Source organism: Sardina pilchardus, chromosome 1 (genome assembly GCF_963854185.1).
Source record: "Sardina pilchardus chromosome 1, fSarPil1.1, whole genome shotgun sequence".
Classification (NCBI taxonomy): Eukaryota; Metazoa; Chordata; class Actinopteri; order Clupeiformes; family Clupeidae; genus Sardina; species Sardina pilchardus.
The window spans coordinates 23,274,116-23,300,564 of NC_084994.1; the positions used below are offsets into that span (position 1 = coordinate 23,274,116).

At 42.8% G+C, this 26,449-nt stretch overlaps 1 protein-coding gene across 7 annotated transcripts in view; it reads right to left on the minus strand.

The window, feature by feature from the left end:
* Positions 1-26,449, minus strand: part of LOC134085375 (dynamin-2-like) — a 39,457-nt gene that overhangs the window by 3,311 nt on the left and 9,697 nt on the right. For 2 of the 7 annotated variants that reach the window (XM_062539948.1, XM_062539944.1), the window contains exons 2-19: positions 26,283-26,356; positions 24,955-25,104; positions 24,129-24,332; positions 23,772-23,870; positions 23,430-23,590; positions 21,668-21,810; positions 20,838-20,973; positions 18,717-18,784; positions 14,149-14,287; positions 11,346-11,432; positions 10,936-11,006; positions 10,496-10,547; positions 4,881-4,910; positions 3,354-3,464; positions 2,920-3,029; positions 2,579-2,690; positions 1,243-1,413; positions 242-468 (exon numbers count right to left, since the gene is read on the minus strand). In XM_062539948.1, the coding sequence (XP_062395932.1) occupies positions 242-468; positions 1,243-1,413; positions 2,579-2,690; positions 2,920-3,029; positions 3,354-3,464; positions 4,881-4,910; positions 10,496-10,547; positions 10,936-11,006; positions 11,346-11,432; positions 14,149-14,287; positions 18,717-18,784; positions 20,838-20,973; positions 21,668-21,810; positions 23,430-23,590; positions 23,772-23,870; positions 24,129-24,332; positions 24,955-25,104; positions 26,283-26,356 (2,145 nt within the window). Of the gene's footprint in view, positions 1-241; positions 469-1,242; positions 1,414-2,578; positions 2,691-2,919; positions 3,030-3,353; positions 3,465-4,880; positions 4,911-10,495; positions 10,548-10,935; positions 11,007-11,345; positions 11,433-14,148; positions 14,288-16,235; positions 16,375-18,716; positions 18,785-20,837; positions 20,974-21,667; positions 21,811-23,429; positions 23,591-23,771; positions 23,871-24,128; positions 24,333-24,954; positions 25,105-26,282; positions 26,357-26,449 lie in introns of all 7 variants that reach the window. The other 5 variants (XM_062539945.1, XM_062539943.1, XM_062539949.1 and 2 more) reach the window with 3 other exon arrangements.

A 26,449-nucleotide genomic window follows, 5' to 3' on the forward strand; every position in this document is an offset into this window, starting at 1 on the left:
GAGAGTGTGAGAGTGTGTGTGTGTGTGTGAGTGTGAGTGTGTGAGAGAGAGAGAGAGAGAGAGAGAGAGAGAGAGAGAGCGATAGAGAGAATGTGTGTGTGTGTGTGTGTGTGAATGTGTGTGTGTGTGTGTGTGTGTGAATGAGGGATGTCAGGTAGGCTGTAAATGTAATGTAAATGTAATGTAAAGTAATGTAAATATGTAATGTAATGTAATGTAATGTAATATGATGCGAAAGTACCTGCTTTCCTTCTGCAGCCAGTTGTCATCAACGGGTGGAGGAACGGGCACGGAGATGGTGGTGGTGCTGATGTCCCCGATGATCTTGAGCGCCTCCTTGAGGGCATGGTACATGCGCAGCATCTCGTCGCGTCGCTGGGCCTGATCGGCCGACTCCTCCATCAGGCTGCTCTGGTCGCCCGAGCTGTACAGGTAGGAGAGCAGCTCACAGTGGATGAACTCCTTCGCCTGAAGAGGCAGGGACATAAATAAACGTTAAAAAAAAGCTTCATTATTATTAAATTATGCCATGTGGAGTGGGTTATGCTCAGTGTTACCAAGTCAAAAATATATTTCCCTGGATTCTTCAAGGACTACAAAGCTGAATTTTGGAAGCAGTATAGAGTATAGCGTATTTTAATGGCCGTCATAATGGTGGTACGTACTTGGAGAGCCAATTGTTTTCCGAGGTGGTACTCATTGTGAAAAATGTAGAACCAATGGTGTAAGGTGTAGGGAATAAAGTATAGAGTATAGGGTATAGAGTAGTGTGTTTAAGTACTCGAGCCCGAGTCTTTAGCTAAATTTAGAGACTCGTGACTTGACTTGGACTTGAGCACTGAATGACTCGGACTCGAAAATTGAGACGAAGACTCTACGTCATTAGGATAGAATTGTAATAGGTCATTGGAATATTATTTAATGTATGATTTTAATATCTACATTATTTTTAATATTAATATTTGTGCAATGGAATGCTACTGCTTCATGTCGTAGATCACACATCACGCCATGTTCCTACAATAAAGGGTAAACTTCAATAGTGACTCGACTGCCTTGCCCTGGATTTTTTTTTGGTAATGATTTGGACTTGACTCGGACTTGAACACTGGAGACTCGAACCTGGACTGGGACTCGAGGCATAGTGATATGACTGGTACAGAGTAAAGAGTTTAACGTATAGGGTATAGAGTAAAGAGTTTAACGTATAGGGTATAGAGTAACGAGTATAGGTGCACTGACGCTGTTGATCATGAGGTGCATGATGGTCTTGGGCATGAGGTCGCGGATGGACTTGTTGATGATGCCAATGTAGGAGTCCACCAGGTTCCTGATGGTCTCCACCTGCCGCTCCAGCTGCGGGTCCATGGAGATGCTGTTGTCGCTGCCCTCCCTCGTCTCCTCTGTGTCCGCCTGGAACAGAAGACAGACTCAGACAGGGACTCAGACTCAGACAGGGACTCAGACACGGACGATGACTCAGACAGGGACTCAGACAGGGACTCAGACAGGGACTCAGACAGGGACTCAGACAGGGACTCAGCGGAAAATATACACTGGGAGTGGACTGTGTGTACATTGGAGACATGCACAGCAGAAAGTGCATGGAAAAACTGAAGAACACCCATAAATGTGGAACGAATCATGTCAAAAGACAATGGAATAAAGCGAAAAAAAAGTGAATCAAGTTTGTTACACCTGAACCGTATGCCAATAAAAATAAAAAACAGAAAAGAAAAGAAAACAAGAACAGATAAGGCATAAGGGGAGGGTGAGGGAAGACTATAGGGACAGAATCTGAGTCTTACATATACTGTACGAGTCTGACAGGCCCTGCATAAATATACTGTATATTGCTGCTGCTATGCTTTGCTGCGCTTTGCAAATTGCTTTACTATGCCATACTATGAAGTATATCCTAAACATGTATGATGTGAAATGTAACCTTTGTATGCAAACATATATCTCTTGTATGAAAATGTGTAAACCTTGTATCCACAATAAGGTTTATATATGTCCTACAACCTTTGTATGAACCAAAAAAGTTGAAAATCCATACCTATAGGTAACTAGTGCAACAGGATACAGGCGGGGGGCGGAGACCGATTAGGAAAGTGAGTGACAGAGAAGAAAATGTAGAGGAAAGTTTGTTTGTGGTAAAAGCTTTAGATTCTATAGATAGATAGGCTCAACGAGATATCTAGCGAGGAGCATTTTGACAGGAGATGATGAAGCAGATTGAGTCATATCCTGGAGGTAAGGGTTCAGAGTGAGGCCAAAGCCAGACCTGACTAGTAGAGAGGGAGGAGAAGAGCATAGAGAAAAAGATAAACAGAGGGCTTCCAATCAGGGGTCACTGTGAGAGAAACTGACCATATAGGATAAGAGTAAAATCTCTATATAGGGGGTTTTAAGGGAAAAATAGACATCCATATTGTGCCTACATCTCGACGGAGAAGACAGACTCAAGACACAAACTCGGTGGAAAATACACACTGGGAATGGACTGTGTGTACATTGGAGAGGCATGCACAGCAAGACACAGGAAATGACATCAAATCAAAAATGATGTCGGTACCTGGTCATTCTCTGGGAAAACCCCAGCCCTGAGAAAAGAGGCCTTCCAGCTGTCTATGTCATCCTGAGAGTCACATGACAACTCGATCTGGCGCAGGTCCTTATACACATTCCTGCACAAACACATCAAACCTTTAATTAATTAAAGGATAGGAGAACGGGCTGCACTTCAAGCTACATAGCTTTCTTCGTTACAGGAGTACTACACAGTCACAATATACATTATTAGACATCAGGTACTGTACAATCAATCCTTTCTAAAGTACTATGCTATAACACAAATCTGACACACACACACACACACAGACACACAGACACACACACACACACACACACACACACCTTTGTTCAGTGTTAAAGATGGCAAAGGTGTGTTTGGTTGACATGAAGCCCTTCTCCACATCTTTGATCCTCAGGTTATCCAGAGGAAGCATATATTTCTTTTCTTTCTCCTGATAAAAACAAACAAAAAACAATAAAAAATAAATAAAGAACATGCTTTCCATCCCATTTCATACATGCAAAAAACATCAAAACACAACTAGATATATCACCCATATCAGTTTTACCCAGATTACTCACACAGGTCACCTGCACATACACAAGTTACCCACACTCAGGTTACCCTAGTAACATACGTTACCCTAGTATCACAGGTTACCCACACTCAGGTTACCCCAGTAACAGAGGTTACCCACACTAATGTTACCCTAGTAACAGAGGTTACTCACACATCCACAATTTAGCCAAAAGCACTGAAAGAGTCTACTACTTACCTCATCATCCTTGTACCAAGACAGAGACTCTGCTGTCAACACAAACCAGTACTCCTTAGACCCGCCCTTCATAATGCTGATGTTGATGGTCAACCAACCGCGTCTGATCACCTGCAAGCACAGGGGTGGGACGACAGCAGTGAGATCTGAGCAGTAACCAATTACACACCTTCTCAACCTTCTCCTCTGGGGCAGCTCATTGGCTGATGCTGAAGCTTATGTGTTTACACTGACAAGGGAGAGGGCGGGGGGGATACTTCGAAACAAGGTCATCGGCTTACCCTCAGTAACTTTGGGAGTAACAGCTGATCAGTAAAAGAACGCTTTACTGCACGTCCTGCCTCTGAAGGGAGTATAGTATAGTTTTAAGATCAGCGGTAACTCCTGAAGTAACTGTCTGAGTAACCACGGTAACCCCACTTAGTAGTATACCCCTTCAGGTTCACCGAGGCCTGTCATGCAGCTATAGCCCAAGATGGCCGCCAGTTCTGGTCTCGATCTGGTGCAGAGACCTAGTGGCTCTCACAGAGGTCAGGACCAGAGCTTATTCAGAGTTATAAAATAATTGGACATAGAAACTCTACACAAATATTTTTTGGATAAAATTCGTCAGCCAAACGAGTACGTATAAGTAGGCTACATACATTTTTGTCTTAATTCACTTTGATACATATCAATTGGTACTAATACTAGGCCTACTATACAGCAATGACAATGTTAGCATGACATACCTCCATGAGAAGCAAGACAGACATAAACAGAGATATAAGGAAAGTACCTTCACAGGAAAATAGTTACTTTCATGGTTATTATACCTTTTATACCTCTGTGTGTGAGTTTTCTAATTTGTTTGTTTGGTTGTGAGGTTTCATACTGGGTTACTCATTAAGCTAAATGCTACATTCATAAAAGCACATCTGGTTAAGAGAGAGAGAATAATGGAACCAGCAAAACATTAATTATTATTATTATTATGATTAATATGAATATTATTATTATTATTATTATCATCATTAATATATCAGTAAATAGAACCCTTTGCTTAAAGTACTGATGTCCTGCAATGAAGGAGTAGCAAAGTCAAGATGCATTTTCCACACAGTGTACATCTCATTAGGCTGTAGCCTACCACATAGTTTTCACCTTAAACCTTCACCGATGGTTAACCTAGTTAGGTCCTTTCACCTTTGGTTACAAGTTATGGAGGTTAAAAGGTTACATATGTTGGGATGCAGATGACGGTTAGCAGCTTAGCCTAGCTTAGCAGCGTTTCATGAAAACGGTTACGCTTAGCATCATTAAAAGCCGCTTAGCGTTGTTTCTGGTCATCAGCTCAAGCATGAAGCTTGATGCACAAAAGCAAGTTACACATAGTGAGGTTAGTAGTTTAACGAGGGAGCAAAGGAGTGATAGAGAGAGAGAGAGAGATAGATAGGTAGATACTAGATAGATAGAGAGAGACGGTGAGAGTTGACAGAGACAAATGAATAGCTTACAAAAGCTAGACAGTAGGAACTTATCTCGTACAGTATTTCTGTGGAAGAAAGCCCCACGTCCCTAGAAGCAAAACCAACATGCCAAAAGGTAGTAGTCATGCTTACAAGGTTAGGGTCACTATGTTGACAGGGTGAGTTATTATGGTGTGTTACACATGCTGCTGTTGGTTTGTGACTACAGTGTTATTGTTTGTTATCTTTCTAAAAGGTTAATTAAAGCACTGGGATGAGAAAGGATCGGACCAAACAAAATGCAAAACAGAGCGAAAGTGGTACCAAACATACTGTACGCGTCATGTGCATACACATTTGAAAAAACGCATAAGCCTCTTTCACAAATAGGAAAGATGCCCCATCAATAATCAAGGTCAATTTAGGCCAAAAGTTTAAATGTCACGTTATATTCAATAGTCAGTACATTGACGTTAACATACAAGCACATTAGAGAGTGTAACTTCAAAACAAAAGTTCTTTCAAGCACAATAAAATAAGATAAGAACCCCCAAGCCAAGATTTAAATGTACTGTATAGTTAGCTGCATCCTTCACTCTTCAGTGGTAAGGAAGGCAATGCCCCCTTCTTACCACAGGGAGGCAATGTTCCCTGAGAGATGAGACTACCCCAGTATTAGGACACAGCACACATACAGTACCATACAGTACAACCAGAAGACAAAAACAGTCCCCACAGCAGTTCTCATCTCACACAGATGCATTCAGTAAATATGTGAAAAACACATTTGAAACTGTAAAACTAATTATTGTAAAACAAATTCTTAATAGACACATTCTGGCACAGGAAATACTTGTATAGTCCTTAATCTGTAGTATGTGAGACCCATTAGGTCCCAATACATTAATCTGAGTATTAAACATCAATATTACAATATAACATCTAACTTAAACCTATACTAACATAATAGTAATCTTGTAATTACATTAACCTGTATGAGCTAAAAACCCTTAAACACCATTTTCATTTCTAAGGTCCCAGTTTGAACACAACATACATGTAGAATGAGGACGAATTTAATACGTTCTCACAGTGATTTAGGTCCCTGCAACCTATGGAATTCCAGAATGTGTGTAACACAGCTGGAATATTAAAATAGCTCTCACATCTCAGAACCCCAGAATGTGTGTATTTACAGTGGAGAAGATTTGGGAAAACGAGAGAGAGAAAGATGTCCACTTTTCCAAGACATGTTGCTGAGGTACCGCAGCAGAGACAATGCCTTTTCCGCTGTGTTCTTATTCTACACTCTAAAAAATGCTGGGTTATTTTTTCAACCCAACTGCTGGGTTGAGGCTGCTGGGTCATTTTATTGGGTTGTTTTAACTCGTATTGGGTCATTTCTGTAACCCAGCTTGTTGGGTTGATAGTACAGCGCTGCTGGGTTGACCATTTAGGACTGTGCCCCTCTTCTCCCCCACCTGATGTGGAGCACACTACCCAGCACCTGGGTGACTTTAACACAGCTGCATAGTTATTTGAGAGGTTGAAGAAAAAAATCGGTACGGTAGACATTCTTTCAACCGTCCAGTCCAGCAGCTGCTGCCAAAAAATGCAATGGAAATCAGGCGATTTTGGAAGGTATGTATCTGTTTTTAACTTCTGCATTTTAAAAAGAAATCCAGACGGATTTTAAAAGTCCACCCAGAGACATACCCTTTGTGATATGAATGAATATTCTGCCTGACGATTTCATTCAGCCTCAAGCATGCCAGCTATATTAGCTAAGCTAAGTTAACATTAACAACAATATCTGTTCATGTTAAATCTACACAAAGACAGACTCATAAAAAACACAGTTCTGTGTTCACTGGGTATGAACCGCTGAACAGAAACAAAACGAACTTTTACAACAAACTAAAATTAGCATAACAGCTGTAGGTAATGTTAGCAGACAAGTAACAAAATTATGCTTTGTGGTGCAGCTGAGGTTTATCAGCTAATGTTAGCCAATACAGCGAAGTAGTCTCTGCCCAACACACGTGACTGACGGTTATAATCATGGCAAACAACATCTTATTAACTAATTTAGGGTAACTTCATATTATAGCCATGTTACTTATTGGGTGTATTTTGGTAGTAGCGTTACAAACACCTTGGATCCACTGACTGAATAACGTGCTAACATTGGCTAGCTAACGTTAGCATCGCCACTACTGAAATTACGTTTATTAGCCTGCTTATCCAGCTCATCTCCAAACGCACGTTTTGTATTACCCGTGTTAGGTTTAAAACAACGCCATAATATTAGGTCTCCTGGTGGATTTTTAATGTTTGTCAACATCATTAATTGATAATGGTTCATGGAAGTCTTGATATAAAGCTCTGTAAATAACTGATTCTCTTTTTTTCTTTGATTGACAGGGCTGACCCCCGAAACGGACCGTGGAATCTGCCTGCCTTCATGGAAGTAGGCTATCACAGACTGTTCAAAAATAAAGAAAAGTATAAAATAAATAATCATGTCTGTTTTATTTCATTGCATGGCTATTCTTGCCCATATAATATGTTGTCTGTATCCAAGCTGTCAACAAAATGTGTGACTTTAAGTTTGGCTATTTAAGTGAAGTGTTTTAAAAATAAACCAGTGGATTTTTTTGGGATTTGGTTTCAAATATAACCCAAACATTATGTAAATTTAACTAAACATTCGTGTCTAAATAACCCAACACATTGGTTAAAATATCAACCCATCCGCTGGGTTAAATTTAATAACCCAATTTGCTGGGTTGAGATAGCCCAATGCTGTGTTGGACCCCATTTTACTCAGCAGTTGGGTTGAAAATAACTAAATTTGGGTTGTTTTTAACCCAGCATTTTTTAGAGTGTAGGTCCAGGTTCAGGTTGAGATCGTTAATGCTGTTATGTGTTACTTTCCACCACAAGCTGGTGTGTGTTGATAATAGATAAATAAAATGGCTGTCATGCACAACCCTGGTGGGTGCTGCTCGTTGGGGGTGGTTAATGAGACTCCCCCGGAATTCACTTTACAGCTCTTTGGGTGCCCTTCAAAAGCACTACAAATGCAGTATATTGTGAAGTCAGTTTGGGTAAAGGCATCTATAAACCTATGAATAAGTATCCCTGAATACACTACTCACAAATAAGTCTGGGATATTCGGCTTTCGGGTGAAATTTCAGGATGAACCTAAAATCCACTACCTTTGCAGGTGAATTTAATGTGACCTTCTCGAAACTGTTGTCCAACAGTTCAAAGTTTCAGTGCTATTTGTACTGAAACATTCAAATTTCACCTGAAAGCCAGATATCCTTAACTTTTTGTGAGTAGTGTATTTTCTAACTAAGCTAGTTTTCTGTCTAGTGAAATCAGTCAGCTACTAACTATGGAACCTGGAGAGGACCCGGGACTACTCCACAGCTCTGGGTAAAGGCCATTGTTTCCTTCAACCTTGTGGTTTTTAACAAGATTGATCTGCAAGTTAAAACCAAACTCCTTTGAGTCTAACCTTGTCCTCGTCTTGGCCAAACTACAGCATGTGCGCCCACAGGATCACAAGACATACAGCAAAGTCACAGATGATACAAGTACAAAGTACAAAGTCTCAAATGTATAAAATCTTCAGATAAGCAAACCAGGTGACCACCAGCAATGCTACTTAGCATAGGTGCTATGCTATAAGTGTGCACAGATTAAACATCAATTGACAGTTAAAAAAGACAGTCTCTGCAGATTTGACATCATGAAGTGTTTTTTTTACAGTCAACAGTATATGTTTATATGCACATATTGTTGATGTAGTTTGTGTGTTTGTGTGTGTGTGTGTGTGTGTGTGTGTGTGTGTGTGTGTGTGTGTGTGTGTGTGTGTGTGTGTGTGTGTGTGTGTGTGTGTGTGTGTGTGTGTGTGTGTGTGTGTGTGTGTGTGTGTGAAGAATAGGAACCATTTGGGCAACGTCAACTAAGCAATAACTTACCAGCCGCTAACTAAGGCGATTTTTCTGAGAGCTCCAGTTAGACGACGAGTCAGTTAGAGCGTGATGGAAAATAGATGTTAAAAACTAGAGTGTCAGTAGAGCAGAGATGACTTACCAGAATCTCCCCCTTTCACAGGGAAGGAATAATAGGGCAGCAGAGAGAGAGAGAGAGAGAGAGAGAGAGAGAGAGAGAGAGGGAGAGAGAGTAATGGTTTGGAAGAAAAGAGAAAACATAAAGAATAGATGAAAAAGGGAAGAAGTGAGAAAGGGACAGTCAGAAAAGAAAGAGCATAATCAGCACAGGGGAAAAAGAAGAGAGAGAGTGAGAGAGAGAGAGAGAAATAGAAGAGGGGGAACGAAAGAGAGGTCAAAGAAGACAGTCACATGCTCTTGAACACTGAGGACCACAGGGGCCCACACGCAGAATAAGAGGCAGTCGAGCTTCTTACTACTGGTGCCAATACTGTGGCAATAACATGCATGATAATGACACACAGAACACAATGATAAAATGAGTGCCCCCAAAAACATCTAATAATGTCCAAAGTGTACTTAGTTGTTGAAGTGTACTTAGTTGTTGTTGAAGTGTACTTAATTGCTATTGAAGTGTACTTAATTGCTGTTGAAATGTACTTAATTGCTGTGTTGAAGTGTACTTAATTGCTTTGAAACTTTATCTCTAGTGGTGCACCAACCAGCCTCCCATAAGAGTTTTACTTTCTGTACTCTCTGTGAACTCGTCACAGCTCTACTACTGTACGTTTCTCTGGGGCTGCACCATAGACCAGCATACTTCCCTCAGTACACTGCAAGTGTGCACTGAGTGATTACTTGCACTGTGCCCACTATTCAGTGGTTAGTATTGTCCCAGTATCTGCACTATGTACTTAAACTAACCTAAGTGTTTGAAGTGTGCAAGTAGGCGGTTTGAGACTCAGCCAAGGGCTCATCACTGACATTGACTGAATGATGTGATCAAGAGAGCTCCACACACACACACACACACACACACACACACACACACACACACACACACACACTCTCTCTCTTCTCATGCATTGCATCTATTCACTCAGGGGGGTCTAGTCTGAGCGGTGCAGTAGACAGTTAACAAGTCTACTTGGGCTGACCACAAAAAAAGAACACTCTCATCACATCACAGACACAGGAAGGAAGAGCATGCTGGGAGCTTCCTGTTGTTGGTGAGGGAGACGCGGGGGGCGGGAGCTGACGGTATCAACTCTGGGTGACCCACGCCAGCGGACAGGAAGGGAAGGGTCACATGATCTGGGTTCCGCTAGGGATCCTCTGTGTGTGTGTGCGAGAGTGTGAGTGTGTGCATCTGTGTGAGTGTATGTGTGTGTGAGCGAGAGTGACAAAGAGAGTGAGACAGTGTGTGTGTGTGTGTGTTTGTGTGTGTGTGTGTGTATGTTTGTGTGTGTGTGTGTGTGTGTTTGTGTGCGTGACATTTCACCCACTCTCTGTCGGTGTGTGTTATGACACAGACAGCGGTGCACTAAGTGGGCAGGCACTGATTGCTACAGAAGCAGAAAAGGAGAACAGCTGAAGTTGTCGGAGCGTCCTGCTCACGTGTGTGTGTGTGTGTGTGTGTGTGTGTGTGTGTGTGTGTGTGTGTGTGTGTGTGTGTGTGTGTGTGTGTGTGTGTGTGTGTGTGTGTGTGTGTGTGCGCCATTGAGTTACCTGGTTGGGCATGGCTCTCTTCTTGCTCACGTTGGCCGTCCTTTGCTGAGCACTAGAAATCACACACACAGACACAAAAATGATTTCTAACTCATTTCAGTAGGTTTTATCTGCAGGTCAATAACAGAGGAATAGTAATATAATAGTAATACAACAATCATACTGCTTCGACAGTTTTAAAATATATATCTATATATTTGTTTGCAAAGGCATGGCTACATGCTCTCTTAAATGACTACAATCCCATAATGCCTATACACCACACAATACCCAATAACTGTAGTTCATGCCTAATAACCCATGTAATAACTCAATAATCCTAATAAACTTCCCTTGTTGAACCTTCCTTTGAACTTCACCCCCCACCCCCCATCCCCCATGTCAGTTAGGGCCCTATGTGTCCTCTCTACCCCAAGCATAATCAGCACAGTCTCACTCACTTGGCGAATCCGATGAAGTCCTCGTGGTTGGTGTTGATGTAGGAGAGCTCCATGTCAATCAAGAGCAAGACCTGGCAAACAGAGAACAACAGCTCGTGATGCATTATGGGACGGAGGATTAGTAGAAGTCTGCCACGGGTCTCATGGAATAGATTTACAGCACTTCAGAACAGTAAAGAATGCTACATACTGATGTATGGAAATACTGTCAACGTTATAGCTGTAGCATACAGTAGATAGTACATTATACATGTAGCATAAAGATAGTACATTATACACTGTACATGTAGCATATACGTAGATAGTACATTATACACTGTACATGTAGCATATAGATAGTACATTATACACTGTACATGTAGCATATAGATAGTACATTATACACTGTACATGTAGCATATAGATAGTACCTGCTCTTTGGTCTTGCCTTCTCGCTCCCTCACATGGGTGGTGACGATCCGCTCAGTTTCCTCCCGTAGTCGAGGGTAGGACGTCAGCTGGATAAACAAACACACACACACACACCCACTACTGCAGAAGTTGAAGAAACACACACAAACACACCAAAAACTACAATTGCATGCATATGCAGACATGCATATGCACAGACATGCACATGCGCTCTCTCTCTCTGTCTGTCTGTCTCTCTCTCTCTCTCTCTCACACACACACACACACTTGTACTACAGCTTGCATTCAAGCTTAGCCTCACATAAATACCTATTTTTTTTAACTCTCTAAAATCATGCAGAGCAATGCACACGCACACACATCACACAACCACATCACACGCACACACACACACACACACACAGCCAAACAGTTCACAGGAGAAATGGGGTAAGAGGATTGAAGAGCCCTTGTAGAGAGGTGCACCGTGGGTAGTAGCATGCAGTGAGTGGAGCGACCGCACTATGATTGAAGCACGATGAGCAATAAGCTGAGCTCCAAGAGAGAGTGTGAACAGTAGGGGTGTGTTAGAGCAAGATTGTTATTGCATATTTGCGTACTGTATGTTAGGAATTCTCGGGGAAATATGTTTTTTTCTGCAATTTCTGCAACACAATCTGGGGACAACATTTTTTATTTTCTAACATAATTTTGCCAAATGTTGCTAATGAGATTTGTTTGGTCTTGTGTATAAATCGTGTACATTCTTAAATAGAACTCCTCCGTTCATCAAACATTTTTTTTTTTTAATTTGCAGAATTTGTGCAACAGTGTGACCTGTGAGTATGTTAGTGAGGGCCCAGTAGAAGAGGATTAAAGATGGGGAAGAAACTTTGGGGACTGAAGCGATGTGTTGTCAGTGGTGTGTTGTAGATGTCCACCCACACACACACATACATACATACACACACACTCCAAAGAAAGTTGGATATTGGTTCAACTCGCACCGCTAGGACAGTGTCAGGGAACTACAATGAAGAGAGCGTGTGTTCCAGTACGACAAGATTACAGGACGGACAAGGAATGGTTACTGTCCAATCAGGGAATTGGAGTGGGGGAATGATTCGGAATGATTCGGTTATTGGATTGGTGTGTCAACCAAAAGCTAGAGAGAGAGAGAGAGAGAGCGGGATCGTCATTGGCAGAAAAACAAAGGGGAAAAAAATGAGTGACTCGACTTCAAAGGAATAAAAATCACCAGTGTGAGGTTAATCCATTGGAGGAAAGGGGAAAAGACAGCTTTTGACTGGACAAGTGGGGCAAAACAGGGAAGAGACAGCTTTTGACTGGACAAGTGGGGCAAAACATGAACTGGAGAGTACGGGTGAGGACATAAGGGGTGCATTCCAATAATGTAAGATAAATAATAATAATAATAATAATAATAATAATAATAATATCGTGAGCTAAATTAACTCAGAATAAAAAAATAATAATGATACATATTATTTAACACACTTAACACACGTTCCTGACAGCCAGGGTTGATTCACAAATATAAACATTAACAAAATATTTAGAACAAGTTAGAAACCTCCCAGTGCAGGAGTACTGTGACTATGAAATAATGCCATGAAGTTAACCAATTAGGCTGTGTTCACACATAGCATATTTTAAAAGATATCTGTGTCTGTTTTACATTATAATCCTATGGAGTAGATATGCTTTTTTATTATTATTATTATTTTTAAATAATAAATAATTATTTGTTGAGTAAAATGTAATGTGTCCCAAGAGTTCATGCTAAGTGTGTGTGTGTTTATTGCAGTCATTGGTAAAACTAGCCTGTTACCCAACATGAACTCAAGATGAACATTTTGTAGATTCTGGGGGTTTAACTCCATGCGGAGAGAGAAGCTGAGGGTAACAGTAAGCAAGTGAGGGGGGAGAGATAGGAGGGAGGAGTAGCATCGGAAAACTGACTGCAGGTCGGAACCAAACTCAAATCCCTGCTGTGTGTGTGCTTGGACCCGTATGTGGTCAGATTACGGTCGCTTGTGCCACAGCTATCTTTAGATTAGCATTAGTTGTTATGGAGGAAAACAACTCTCAAACTACTTATGGGAATAAACTAGAGGAGTACTGTATGGTTAGCAGTGCCTTGAGCTCTACCAATGGCTGCGCCAGTGACGTCATTGCTAAATGACACAGATGTGCATTTTCTATAGGACTGAGTAAACAACTGCATTTAAAGCCTTTGTTTACTGAATTGAGATGAGAATCAGTTTGGTATCAGCCAGGGTAGGTCTGACCAGCATTTTTCATCAGATCGCTAACAGCCTTTTCTTTATTTTAGCCTTTTTCCTCAGTTAATTGAACCTTTTACTGTGGAAACTTATCCTTTTCTCAGTTAATTGAACCTTTTTCTCGGTTAATCTAGCCTTTTCTGAGGTAATTTCGCCTTTATCTGAGTTAATCTAGCCTTTTCTGGGGTAATTTCGCCTTTTTTCTGAGTTAATTTAGCCAGGTTTGTCACTTATCCTCATTCTTGGAATACACCCCTGGGGAAGCAGTGGAGCACATACACACTACAATCAGCATCACAACACAACCGGGACACCCAAGACTGTCCAGGACACACACACACACACACACACACACACACACACTCTTGCGCTCTCTCATTCAACACCCACACACTTTCTCTCTCTCCCCCCAACTATGTCTTCCTTGTCTCCGTTGACTTTATAGTTCTCTCCCCCTTCTTTTCTTGTCCTCTCTCACTCCTCCTCCTCCTCCTCTGTTTCGTGTCCTTCGCTTTACCTTCTCTGTACACTTGCGGATCAGCGTGGAGAGCTCAGACACCACCACGTCCACACATTTCAGACACGGCTCCTTCAGCTTAACGACCTGCTTCTTCACGATGGCCTCAAATGCCATGTCTGGCGTGAACAGCCCCGTCCTGATGCACCATGGGAATTGTTGTTTTTTTTTTTGTTTTTTTTGTTTAAAGTGGGCGGGTAGAGGGAGCAGGTGAAGGGGCAGGGGGAAGGTTTTGAATTAAATTTAATATGGCAAGGTTGGGTTGGTTGGCGGGTGGGGTGGGTTGGTTGGCAGGTGGGGTGGGTTGGATTGGTTGGGAGATTGGGGCGGGGGTGGGGGTAGGGGGGTTGGGGGTAAGGAAGAAGCATTTTTATTGGATGAGGAAATTGGGACTTGACAGGGTCACAATGGAAGGATTTCCATTGGATGAAAAGATGTGTGAAAAGGGGGGGAGGGAGGGTGGGTGTGGAGAGCAGTGTGTTGATTGGAGGAGGATATGAATATTCAGGTGGATGGGAAAGTAGAGAGGGCAGAAATAATGAAGGTTGGGGGAGGGGGGGGGGGTAAGTATTGATGAAGTGGACATGCATGACCAGATAAATATAAGATAGGGCGGTGAAAGCAATGCAAGAATAAAGAAAGACAAAGAAAACAAGACAAGAAAAGAGAAAAAAAAAGATTGTTTAGTTCATTAGTCCTCATTCAAGACAACACTCTGGCAGACCAGCTACAGGTTTCGGGCACCGGCAACGATGATCGCAATTAGGCACTTGCAAGAGGGGAGCGAGGGAAGCAAGGCCACCCAGTCCTACATTCATAATACCAAAAACAAACAAACAAACAAACAAACAAAACAAACTACTCCACAGCACCAGCTGTCACCAAGCTTCCTTGCCAACTGCAGCATAGGTGAGATCATGATGGCTCTTCACACACACAAACACACATTGTCTAATGACTGGGCAAGCATGGCTCTGGTGTTGAGGTTGTCTGCGATGACCTAAACCACCAAAAGCAGGTAAGATGTTGCTTGCTTGATCACCACATTGATTAATCTAACAACATCAACAGCCAATAGATTCGCTCCTCACAGAGAGAGCCCCGATTGCCCATCTGCCATGATGAGGCCATCATCATGATGATGATGATGATGATGATGATGATGGCCAAGCTAAGCCAGCCAACTGAAGAGAACTCTCCCCATCCACCAACACCAGTGGAGAAGATGTACAGTATAGGACGCCCATCTTGCATGAGTTGCTGCCTTCTGATGGAGTATTGTCCAAGTAATGTGCCAAGAAGAGGTGCCATGTTGTACAATTGATTACAATTGCTAACTAGGCTAACTTTTTTAAATTAAAGTAGGACTACCTTATTAGAGACACTTCTAATGTGCCAAGACAAGTGCCATGTTGTATAATAGCCTTAGCTAGGCTAACCTTTTTTTTAAATAATAATAATAAAAATAAAAACGTCCAACGTATGGACTACCTTATTAGAGACAATTCAGTTGGAGAATACTGGTAACTGGTAAATATGAAAACCTGTAGCTGGTCTCTGAGAGTGCAAGTTGATGAAGGCCAACACCGTGCCTTTCTCCTTCATCAACCCTTCAACATGTCTGTCCATCACAGCAACAAATAAAACCACACTAACAACCCCGCGCCGGGGCGTCTGGGCAGGGAGTCAGCAGGGCTGTTGGAGGTCAGAGAAGGGGGGCATTTAGGGGGCATTTAGACCCCACACAACAGGCAGGAGGTAGAAAACCAAGGTCTGGAAACTGGGCTCTGATTTGTCGATCTGCTCTAAATTCTTGTTTTTTTTCGACACTAGCTGGTACGTTGGTTATCTTTACGACTGATTCAGCTGTGAATATGTATCAGTAACATTACTTAAGACTGGAACAAAACGTTTTGAAAACCCTCTCTCATTGCATGCAGAGCATGCTGGGACCTTCGAGCCCCCCCCCTTTTCCGAATTGCGCCATGCCTCCTCCAACCCTACTGTTTCCTGCTGGACAGCAGTCACAGCGCCGCCCTGGCAGGCCAGGAGGAAGTACTGCAGTCTGCGTCCCCTTCCAGCGGTACCTTGCAGCTGCACTGCCTGACAGTGTTGATCAGTTCCTGAATGACCTGATCGATACACTTCAGACACGGCTCCTTCAGCTTAACGATCTGCTTTTTCACAATGGCCTCGAACGCCAAGTCAGGCGTGAACAGCCCCGTTCTGAGGGCATAGACGTACAAAGACACAGCCGCACACACAGGGACCACGACACAGGACAAGAACAGAGGGGGGGAGCAGGATGTCAAGGGCAACGAGACAGATTAGGAAGTGAGGTGATAGTGAAGAAGGAGAGAAAGAAAGAAAGAAAGAAAGAGGATTGTTGAAAACACAGAATAGACATCTCAACATGATCACAATTTGAGATGTGAATGAAAGAGAGAAAGGAACACACAATTACACACACACAGACACACACACACACACACACACACACACACAGGGACACACGCACACACACACACACAAACATAGAACAGGGGTTGACAGGTGAGTTGTGTTGCCATGTGTGCAGAAGAAAGTGGGGAAAAGAAAAACAGAATCAGCTTTCACCCTCAAATTCATTTTACTATTGACAAAATGAGGCTAGAATACCTCAGACAAAAACAAAAACAAAAACACATGGGCAGTTAAATAGATAGACAGATAGACATACTGTAATTATCAACAAAGTGAGAAAAGTGGGTGAGAGAAAAGCAGTCAAGAATTGAGTGAACTTGAGTGAACTTGAGAGACGGTCAGGGAAACACAGAGAGATGGAACAAACTCAACAGGTGACAAACACATAGAGACTCTTTTGTGGCTCCTATCCTACTGCATACTGCAGGTTAACCCTTGATGACTCTGTTGTGGTCCCTACTACAGGTTAACCCTTGATGCGGTCCCGATCCTAACTGCACACTGCAGGTTAACCCTTGATGCGGTCCCGATCCTAACTGTACACTGCAGGTTAACCCTTGATGCGGTCCCGATCCTAACTGCACACTGCAGGTTAACCCTTGATGCGGTCCCGATCCTAACTGTACACTGCAGGTTAACCCTTGATGCGGTCCCGATCCTAACTGTACACTGCAGGTTAACCCTTGATGCGGTCCCGATCCTAACTGCACACTGCAGGATAACCCTTAATGCGGTCCCGATCCTAACTGCACACTGCAGGTTAACCCTTGATGCGGTCCCGATCCTAACTGCACACTGCAGGATAACCCTTGATGCGGTCCCGATCCTAACTGCACACTGCAGGATAACCCTTGATGTGGTCCCGATCCTAACTGCACACTGCAGGATAACCCTTGATGCGGTCCTGATCCTAACGGTACACTGCAGGTTAACCCTTGATGATTCTGTTGTGGCTCCTATCCTACTGCATACTGCAGGTTAACCCTTGATGACAGGTTAGCCCTTAATGATTCTGTTGTGGTCCCAATCCTAGTGCACTGCAGGTTAACCCTTGATGACTCTGTTATGGTTCCGATCCTACTGCACACTGCATGTTAACCCTTGATGCGCTTAAGCCGTGTCATGACACTACAGTGGTTAGGAAACGGAGCCCAATTATACAGGTCAAACAATTATGGAAATATCATGGAAAAAGTTTAATATAATCTAAATTCCGACACCTACCAGTTAAATATTTCAAGGCATTTTTTTATTATTATTCTGATGTTGATCATTACGGGTTATAGCTCATGGATATCAAAAATCTACAATCTTAAAACATCAGAAGGCACCCACTGGCAGAGGAGAGGAGGATTTCAACTCTCTGTCTGAGCAGGGCAATGCGCTTTTGCATGATATTCTAATGGTCTGAGATGCACCTCTATATCATATGAGAAGACAACCAGTATCACTTGTGTAGTAGCACACCATTAACGTTTAGAGATACTTTAGTAACGCCATACTGTTTTAGATGTGCGTAGACGTGATGGCAGAGAGCTACTGTTTATTTTATGAGCATGCTTAGGTCAATGCTCATAAAATTGATTAAAAGAATAATTAAAACATTTAAAAGTCTTTGGTGATTAGAAATATATTCAGTCTGATTAGTATGTTGTTATGTCGAATATGCTGTAAGCTTTGGACGACATACTTTGGCCAAAATATACATACGTTTCTATTTCTAATGCTTATTTGTGCTTTTATCTCTGACATGGTTTGTTGAGTCAATTAGGAAGGAGACTGGAGCACACTGAATACACTTGCAGTCTTTAATGCTTTAATGCTTTAATGCACTACTGTGTAGTGTCGAAACGTCAGTTCTTTTGTTTGCACCATTAAAGACTGCAAGTGTATTCAGTGTGCTCCAGTCTCCTTCCTAATTGATTCTCCTGTAAGTCCTACTGAGAAGCACCTGAAACAGCAGAAGATTTTGGATTTTGGATGCGCAGAGTTCTTCATTTATACATGGTTTGTTGAGTGGTCTCGTGTTGCATACATGTTAGTCAAACATAGTTTAGTGCAGTAGCATAATGCATATACAGTAGCAGCGGGGTGAGTGTACTTGCCTGACACCATGGATGTTCTTGATGGCATAACTGATCTCTCTCCTGAGCTCCTTCTCGTCAAACTTCATCTGTGATCAGATCATTAGGACATACACACGAAACATTATAGCTACGTCTGCACTGCGGTTAGCGGTAGTGTAGTGTGGCTAGAGCATTGGGCTAGCTGGCATTTTGTTGCCCTTGGACACTTAACCCCAGAGCTGCTACTGGATGGGTGAATGGATGGGTGAATGAATGGGCGAATGGATGGGTGAATGCATGGGTGAATGGATGGGCGAATGGATGGGTGAATGCATGGGTGAATGGATGGGCGAATGGATGGGCGAATGGATGGGCGAATGGATGGGCGAATGAATGGGTGAATGCATGGGTGAATGCATGGGTGAATGGATTCATGAATTCATGAATGAATGGATCAATGGATGGATGGATGCTGAATGAATGAATGAATGAATGAATGAATGAATGAATGTCACACACCACCCCCCCCCCCCGGCACCCTAAAGCGTCATTCCTATCAGTCGCCTTGGTGTTACCACTGCACCCTGCTTTAACAGTTGCTCTCGCGCTACTTTGCTATTATATCATTCTGCTGGAGCTAGATATAGGGGGTACTTTAAAGAGCTCGTAGGGGAAGATCATTCTGCTGGAGCTAGATATAGGGGGTACCATAAAGAGCTATCATTCTGCTGGAGCTAGATATAGGGGGTACCTTGAAGAGCTCGTAGGGGAAGATCTCATTCTGCTGGAGCTAGATATAGGAGGTACCTTAAAGAGCTCGTAGGGGAAGATCATTCTGCTGGAGCTAGATATAGGGGGTACCATAAAGAGCTATCATTCTGCTGGAGCTAGATATAGGGGGTACCTTGAAGAGCTCGTAGGGGAAGATCATTCTGCTGGAGCGAGATATAGGGGGTACCTTAAAGAGCTCGTAGGGGAAGATCATTCTGCTGGAGCTAGATATAGGGGGTACCATAAAGAGCTCGTAGGGGAAGATCTCTGCTGGAGCTAGATATAGGGGGTACCTTGAAGAGCTCTTAGGGGAAGATCTCATTCTGCTGGAGCTAGATATAGGGGGTACCTTGAAGAGCTCGTAGGGGAAGATCTCATTCTGCTGGAGCTAGATATAGGGGGTACCTTGAAGAGCTCGTAGGGGAAGATCTCATTCTGCTGGAGCTAGATATAGGGGGTACCTTAAAGAGCTCGTAGGGGAAGATCTCATTCTGCTGGAGCTAGATATAGGGGGTACCATAAAGAGCTCGTAGGGGAAGATCTCTGCTGGAGCTAGATATAGGGGGTACCTTGAAGAGCTCGTAGGGGAAGATCTCATTCTGCTGGAGCTAGATATAGGGGGTACCATAAAGAGCTCGTAGGGGAAGATCTCTGCTGGAGCTAGATATAGGGGGTACCTTGAAGAGCTCGTAGGGGAAGATCATTCTGCTGGAGCTAGATATAGGGGGTACCTTAAAGAGCTCGTAGGGGAAGATCATTCTGCTGGAGCTAGATATAGGGGGTACCTTGAAGAGCTCGTAGGGGAAGATCTCATTCTGCTGGAGCTAGATATAGGGGGTACCTTAAAGAGCTCATAGGGGAAGATCTCATTCTGCTGGAGCTAGATATAGGGGGTACCATAAAGAGCTCGTAGGGGAAGATCTCTGCTGGAGCTAGATATAGGGGGTACCTTGAAGAGCTCGTAGGGGAAGATCTCATTCTGCTGGAGCTAGATATAGGGGGTACCTTGAAGAGCTCGTAGGGGAAGATCTCATTCTGCTGGAGCTAGATATAGGGGGTACCTTAAAGAGCTCGTAGGGGAAGATCTCATTCTGCTGGAGCTAGATATAGGGGGTACCTTAAAGAGCTCGTAGGGGAAGATCTCATTCTGCTGGAGCTAGATATAGGGGGTACCTTAAAGAGCTCGTAGGGGAAGATCATTCTGCTGGAGCTAGATATAGGGGGTACCTTAAAGAGCTCGTAGGGGAAGATCATTCTGCTGGAGCTAGATATAGGGGGTACCTTAAAGAGCTCGTAGGGGAAGATCATTCTGCTGGAGCTAGATATAGGGGGTACCTTAAAGAGCTCGTAGGGGAAGATCATTCTGCTGGAGCTAGATATAGGGGGTACCTTGAAGAGCTCGTAGGGGAAGATCTCGTGGAAGACGCGGTTGATGCGAGCACCTCCAGAAAGTTCCACAGTGTCCACCTGGTCGCCTGAGCCCTCGATGCGCTTCTCGAAGTCCACGCCGAACTGTTGAACCATCCTGGAGAGAGGACAGAGTCGGGTTCAGTGGGACTGTGTACAAGATTGTCTGTCTCTGTGTGTCTGTTGTCTAAATTAATATTGCGAGCCACTAGTCAGTTCATACACTAACATACTCTGGAAAGGGACAAAAGAAATGCCAATCTCCTAGCAATTCTTTACTGCTATCTGGAATTGCAGCAAAAAACTGAATGAATGAATGAATGAATGAATGAATGAATGAATGAATGAATGAATGAATGAATGAATGAATGAATGAATGAATGAATGAATGAATGAATGAATGAATGAATGAATGAATGAATGAATGAATGAATGAATATTCTGCAAGGGTACTTACTATTTCTGTGTGCATGTAAATATATGCATGTGAATGTGTGTGTCCATGTAGACGCTCGTACCGCAGGTCATTCATTTGGAAGCCTCTGTGTGTGTGTGTGTGTGTGTGTGTGTGTGTGTGTGTGTGTGTGTGTGTCAGTGTGTGTGTGTGTGTACGTGTGTGTGTGTGTGTGTATGTGTATATGTGTGTGTGTGTGCGTGTGTGCGTGTGTGCGTGTGTGTGTGTGTACGTGTGTGTGTGTGTGTGTGTGTGTGTGTGTACGTGTATGTGTGTACGTGTATGTGTGTGTACGTGTATGTGTGTGTACGTGTATGTGTGTGTGTGTGTGTGTGTGTGTGTGTGTGTGTACACTCACTGGAGTAAAGCCTTGGTCTTGCGCTGCGGGTCGTCGGGCTTGAAGTTCTTGTACTCCTCCACTTCCTTCTCCAGCGAGAGCAGCTGGGACTGCAGTTTGCTGCGCAGGGTGGGCAGCGTGTCGCGGATGTGATTGGTCAGTTGCTGCAGAGGGAGACCAGTGGATCGGATTTTTTTGTGCAACAAGTGGATGGTGAGATGAACATATCATTGGATGAGAAAGATTATGAGGAATAGGATAACTGAAGAGCTCTTTTCCAAAACGCTATAAATCCATTTTTGCAAAACATTAAAAAATCATGTTATTTAATTGTGTATTTCAGGTAATATCAATAAAAATGCAGTTATTTTGTTTTGATCGACTAAACATAACCCAATTACAGTTCCACTGAAATTAGTTGTAAAAACTATTTTAAAAAATATTTACGAAAATTCATTAAAATGATGGATATAGCGTTTTGGAAAAGAACTCTTCACCTACAGAATGACAAATGGATATTCATGGGTTTCATCAGGTCCCTTTTCACAGGTATATTAATCAAGCACCATGCAGTCTGTCATAATCTAAGTGCGACCCATGAGACCCATGAACAGTTTCAGCTTCAAAACAGAAAACACTTGACAAAGAGCGAGAGAGAGAGTCAAGTTCTGAACTCGGAAGAAACATAAGAAAACAGCGACTGTGCTTAGTGACAGTCAAACAGTTCATTGAGAAAAAAACTTAAGCCGGACGCACAAAGAGGAGTACAGAGGAGTACAGAAAGAGAAATGGAAGTCTGAAACGGATCAAGGCACAAATTGAAAATGAGACGTCTCCTTTCTCTAGGCTATTTGGACTAGTGGTTCTCAAACATTTCCAATCACTCCCCACTTTGGAGGTGGGGAATTTTTTCAAGCCCACCAGACTCCATCACCCTAGCACCCAGCAAAATGGTAACATTAAAATACTATTTTCGCATTTTGGTTACACGATACATTTACGGTTTCAATCCACTGGATAAATGTACCTCAAATATGAATTCTAATTCATATGTCGGTCTGTTTATGACTCCTAGGTTTGTGTGTGGCCATTCTGTTTTGAATCCATGATCATCCTTGTCAAGACAGAAAGGCATTATTATGCCTTTCCTCCTGTTCATACCGCCCCACACTTTGAGAACCTTGAGAACCTTGAGAACTTTGAGAACTTTAAGAAAAGATCTCAAAATTCTTTAACATTTTTGAGACAAGATGCTTTCCTCTGGGAGGCCAGTCAGTTGAGCTCAACTATGAATTATTGTGAGAAATAGGCTAGACAAATGAGCTATTTTGAGAACTTTGAAAAAAGATCACAAAATTCTTTAACATTTTTGAGACAAGATGCTTTCCTCTGGGAGGCCAGTCAGTTGAGCTCAACTATGAATTATTGTGAGAAATAGGCTAGACAAATGAGCTATTTTGAGAACTTTGAAAAAAGATCACAAAATTCTTTAAAATTTTTGAGACAAGATGCTTTCCTCTGGGAGGCCAGTCAGTTGAGCTCAACTATGAATTATTGTGAGAAATAGGCTAGAGAGATATTTTGACATTTTGAAATGTCTTTCTCTTTTGCTCTTTTTTTTTAAATCTTATAGACGGTTTAGGTGAAACAGGTCAGGTGCCAATAAAAGCCAATCTATGCCAATTTGTGTTATATTAATGATCCTTTAAAGACAGAGAAAACACACGCAACAGCGGGGTGATCAGACCAGGTGGGACATGGGTAAGACGACGGCCAGACTCACCTGGTTGAGGGCCTTCTGCAGGAATGGCGTGCCCATCCGCTCGGCTATGTGGCGATAGGCCGGGTGCGACAGGAAGAACTTCCTCTCAGCGCTGAGAGCTGCACTGATGTCCTTCCTGCCGTCAATGTCCTTCTGACTGCGGTTCACCACACCAATGTAGCCTGGAGGATACACACACGAAATGATGCTTTTATGTCGTGTCAACATTATGTCTGTGTAAGCCTGATTGCATGCATGTGTATGTGTGCACGTCTGTATATGCGTGTACAATCTTTCCATGTCTCTCTGTGTGTGTGTCTCTGTGTGTGTGTGTGTGTGTGTGTGTGTGTGTGTTTGTGTTACCTCTGCGCAGCGGCAGCAGCTTGTTCTCAAAGATGTCTCTGGCGTCCGTCCCCTCGTCCATCAGGTCCAGTTTGGTGATCACGCCGATGGTCCTCAGGCCTGGGGGTCAGCACAAAGGTAAAAGGTCATCGGGGTCACTTTTCGGTCACTTCACATATTAAAATGAGTAATGCATTCATGTGCAACCAACACACACACACAAAACTGACCTGAACTGACTGGCATTCTCATAAATACCCATTATACAAACACAAACACACACACACAGGGCATCAATGAATACTCATAGTCTAGTCTGTACCGGAAAAGTCGTTGAAACAGATAAATACACACAGGCCAACATGCACCAACACTCACCCTGTGGGTCGACCTCTTTGGCGATCTTGAGGGCGTCTGAGTTAGCCAGGTCAGTGTTGGCTGGCGTCACAGCCAGGATGAGACAGTTCTCCCTGGTGATGAACTGAAGGAGCATTTCCCTGATCTGGAACTCAATGTCTACTGGCTGGTCTCCCACAGCGACCTTCGTCATACCCGGAAGGTCAATCAAGGTCAAGTTCAAGACTAGAAATGGGAAAAAAGAAACATGCAGGTATAAACGTGTGTGTGTGTGTGTGTGTGTGTGTGTGTGTGTGCATTCAGAGTTTCTGCAGGTTTCAACAAGTTAAATCCAAGAGTTAAGACCTTTTTATGACCATTATGAATGCAATAGGTCTAATCCAGTTCCAGTGGATTATGCTAAGCTAGGCTAATTGTGACACACTGGGTTAGTACACACAAAGAGAAGAGAATAGTATGTATCCCCTTATCTAGGGAATTTATTGTTCTTGGTGTGAACGGGCCTTAATTCTGATAGACTTCATCATTACCACACACATACAGGTGGGGGCAGAATTAATGTAGAGTGACAATGCATTGGGGTTGATTTGGTTAAAAAAAGTCACAGGTTAGGTTATTGATTGTTATTGTTGCTATTTATAAAAAAATTTGCTGTAAAGTAACTCAGACTTTTAAAGGATATCGACTAATTATCGCTATCGTCAAAATCACAAAAAATATCGAGATATTATTTTTTGTCCATATCGCCCACCCCTAGTGTGTGTGTGTGTATGTGTGTGTGTGTGTGTGTGTGTGTGTGTGTGTGTGTGTGTGTGTGTGTGTGTGTGTGTGTGTGTGTGTGCAGTACCGTTGGGTGAGAAGACTCGGAGGTTGATGGGTATGGGGGAGATTCCCTTGTTGGAGCCAGTGATCCGGTCCGTCTCCGCCTCGATCTCTCGACGGACTTCATCGAAGTCCACAAACTTCTTGTCCTTACAGTGCAGGAACTCGGCATACTCTGGACAGACACAGAAGGATGATATATATAAACTCTGGACAGACACAGACGGATGGACTTATAGAAACTCTGGACAGACGCAGATAGAGAGCACAGATTTCATCATCTATGGGACTAGGATTATGTACCTACTACCTACGGAGTGTTTGTTTGTCTACACATGTGTTAGTGTGCTTATTGATTCTTCATATCACATAGTGCTACGACTCTTATCGTTTTCATTTATCTTCTTGATTAATCTGTCGATTATTTTCTTGATTAATTGATTAGTTATTTGATCGATAAAATACCAGTGAAACTAATTTAATCTTTATGACCATGCTTTCGAATGCCTCGTTTTGTCCACAGACCTAAGATATGTAGTGCACTGGCATAGATGAGTAAGTCAATAATTTGATAGTAATTGATAAATCAATTAATTGCCTCAGCCATAATGTCATAGTGTGTAGCGTGTGTTAACATTTCTGCACGAGTGTGTAACACATGTAGTGTGTTGTGGTGTTATAGTGTGTGTATTTCTGCACGAGTGTGTAACACATGTAGTGTGTTGTGGTGTCATTGTGCGTGTATTTCTGCACGAGTGTGTAACACATGTAGTGTGTTGTGGTGTTATAGTGCGTGTATTTCTGCATGCTCATGCTCGTGTGTTTTTTTATGTATGTGTGTGTTTGTTTGTTCAAACTAGTGAGTATTCTGTGCGTGTAGTGTGTACGTGTGTGTGTGTGTGTGTGTGTGTGTCCACCAACCACAGGGAGAAAGCTTTGCTGTGTAACCAACTCTCACTTCCTCATACAGTATATTCCATTTCATCTGTGGCCCCTCTCAGCCTTAAAGGTGCAGTACCTCATATTTCGTATGAATCAACTGTCCTCTCGGTCTTAAATAGGAGGTACCTGATAGTTCCCAATGAATTAACTATGTCCTCTCAGTCTCAAAGAGAGGGACCAAACATTTAAAATCAACAAATACAAAAAAACATGAAACCACTGGCATATAACAAACAGAAAGGCATTGAGATGAAATGGTACATTGCGAAGAATGACTTTTGAGTGAATGAGTATTTACGGTCTTACAGGGCGTTAAGGTAGAAGTGTTTGCATGTTCTGTGTGTCTGTGTGTCTGTGTGTCTGTGTGTCTGTGTGTCTGTGTGTCTGTGTGTCTGTGTGTCTGTGTTTTACCTGCTATGTTGTTGACCAGCTGAAGGACCAAAGGTCTGCGGGTGACGATCCCTGAGCCTCGTGGAAGAAAGTCCCTGATGAAGATGAAGACAGATGAGAGTGGAGAAGAGGAGGAGTCCTTAGAAAGTACTAACAGCACGGCCTGAGAGGCAGAGTCTCTTTTATCT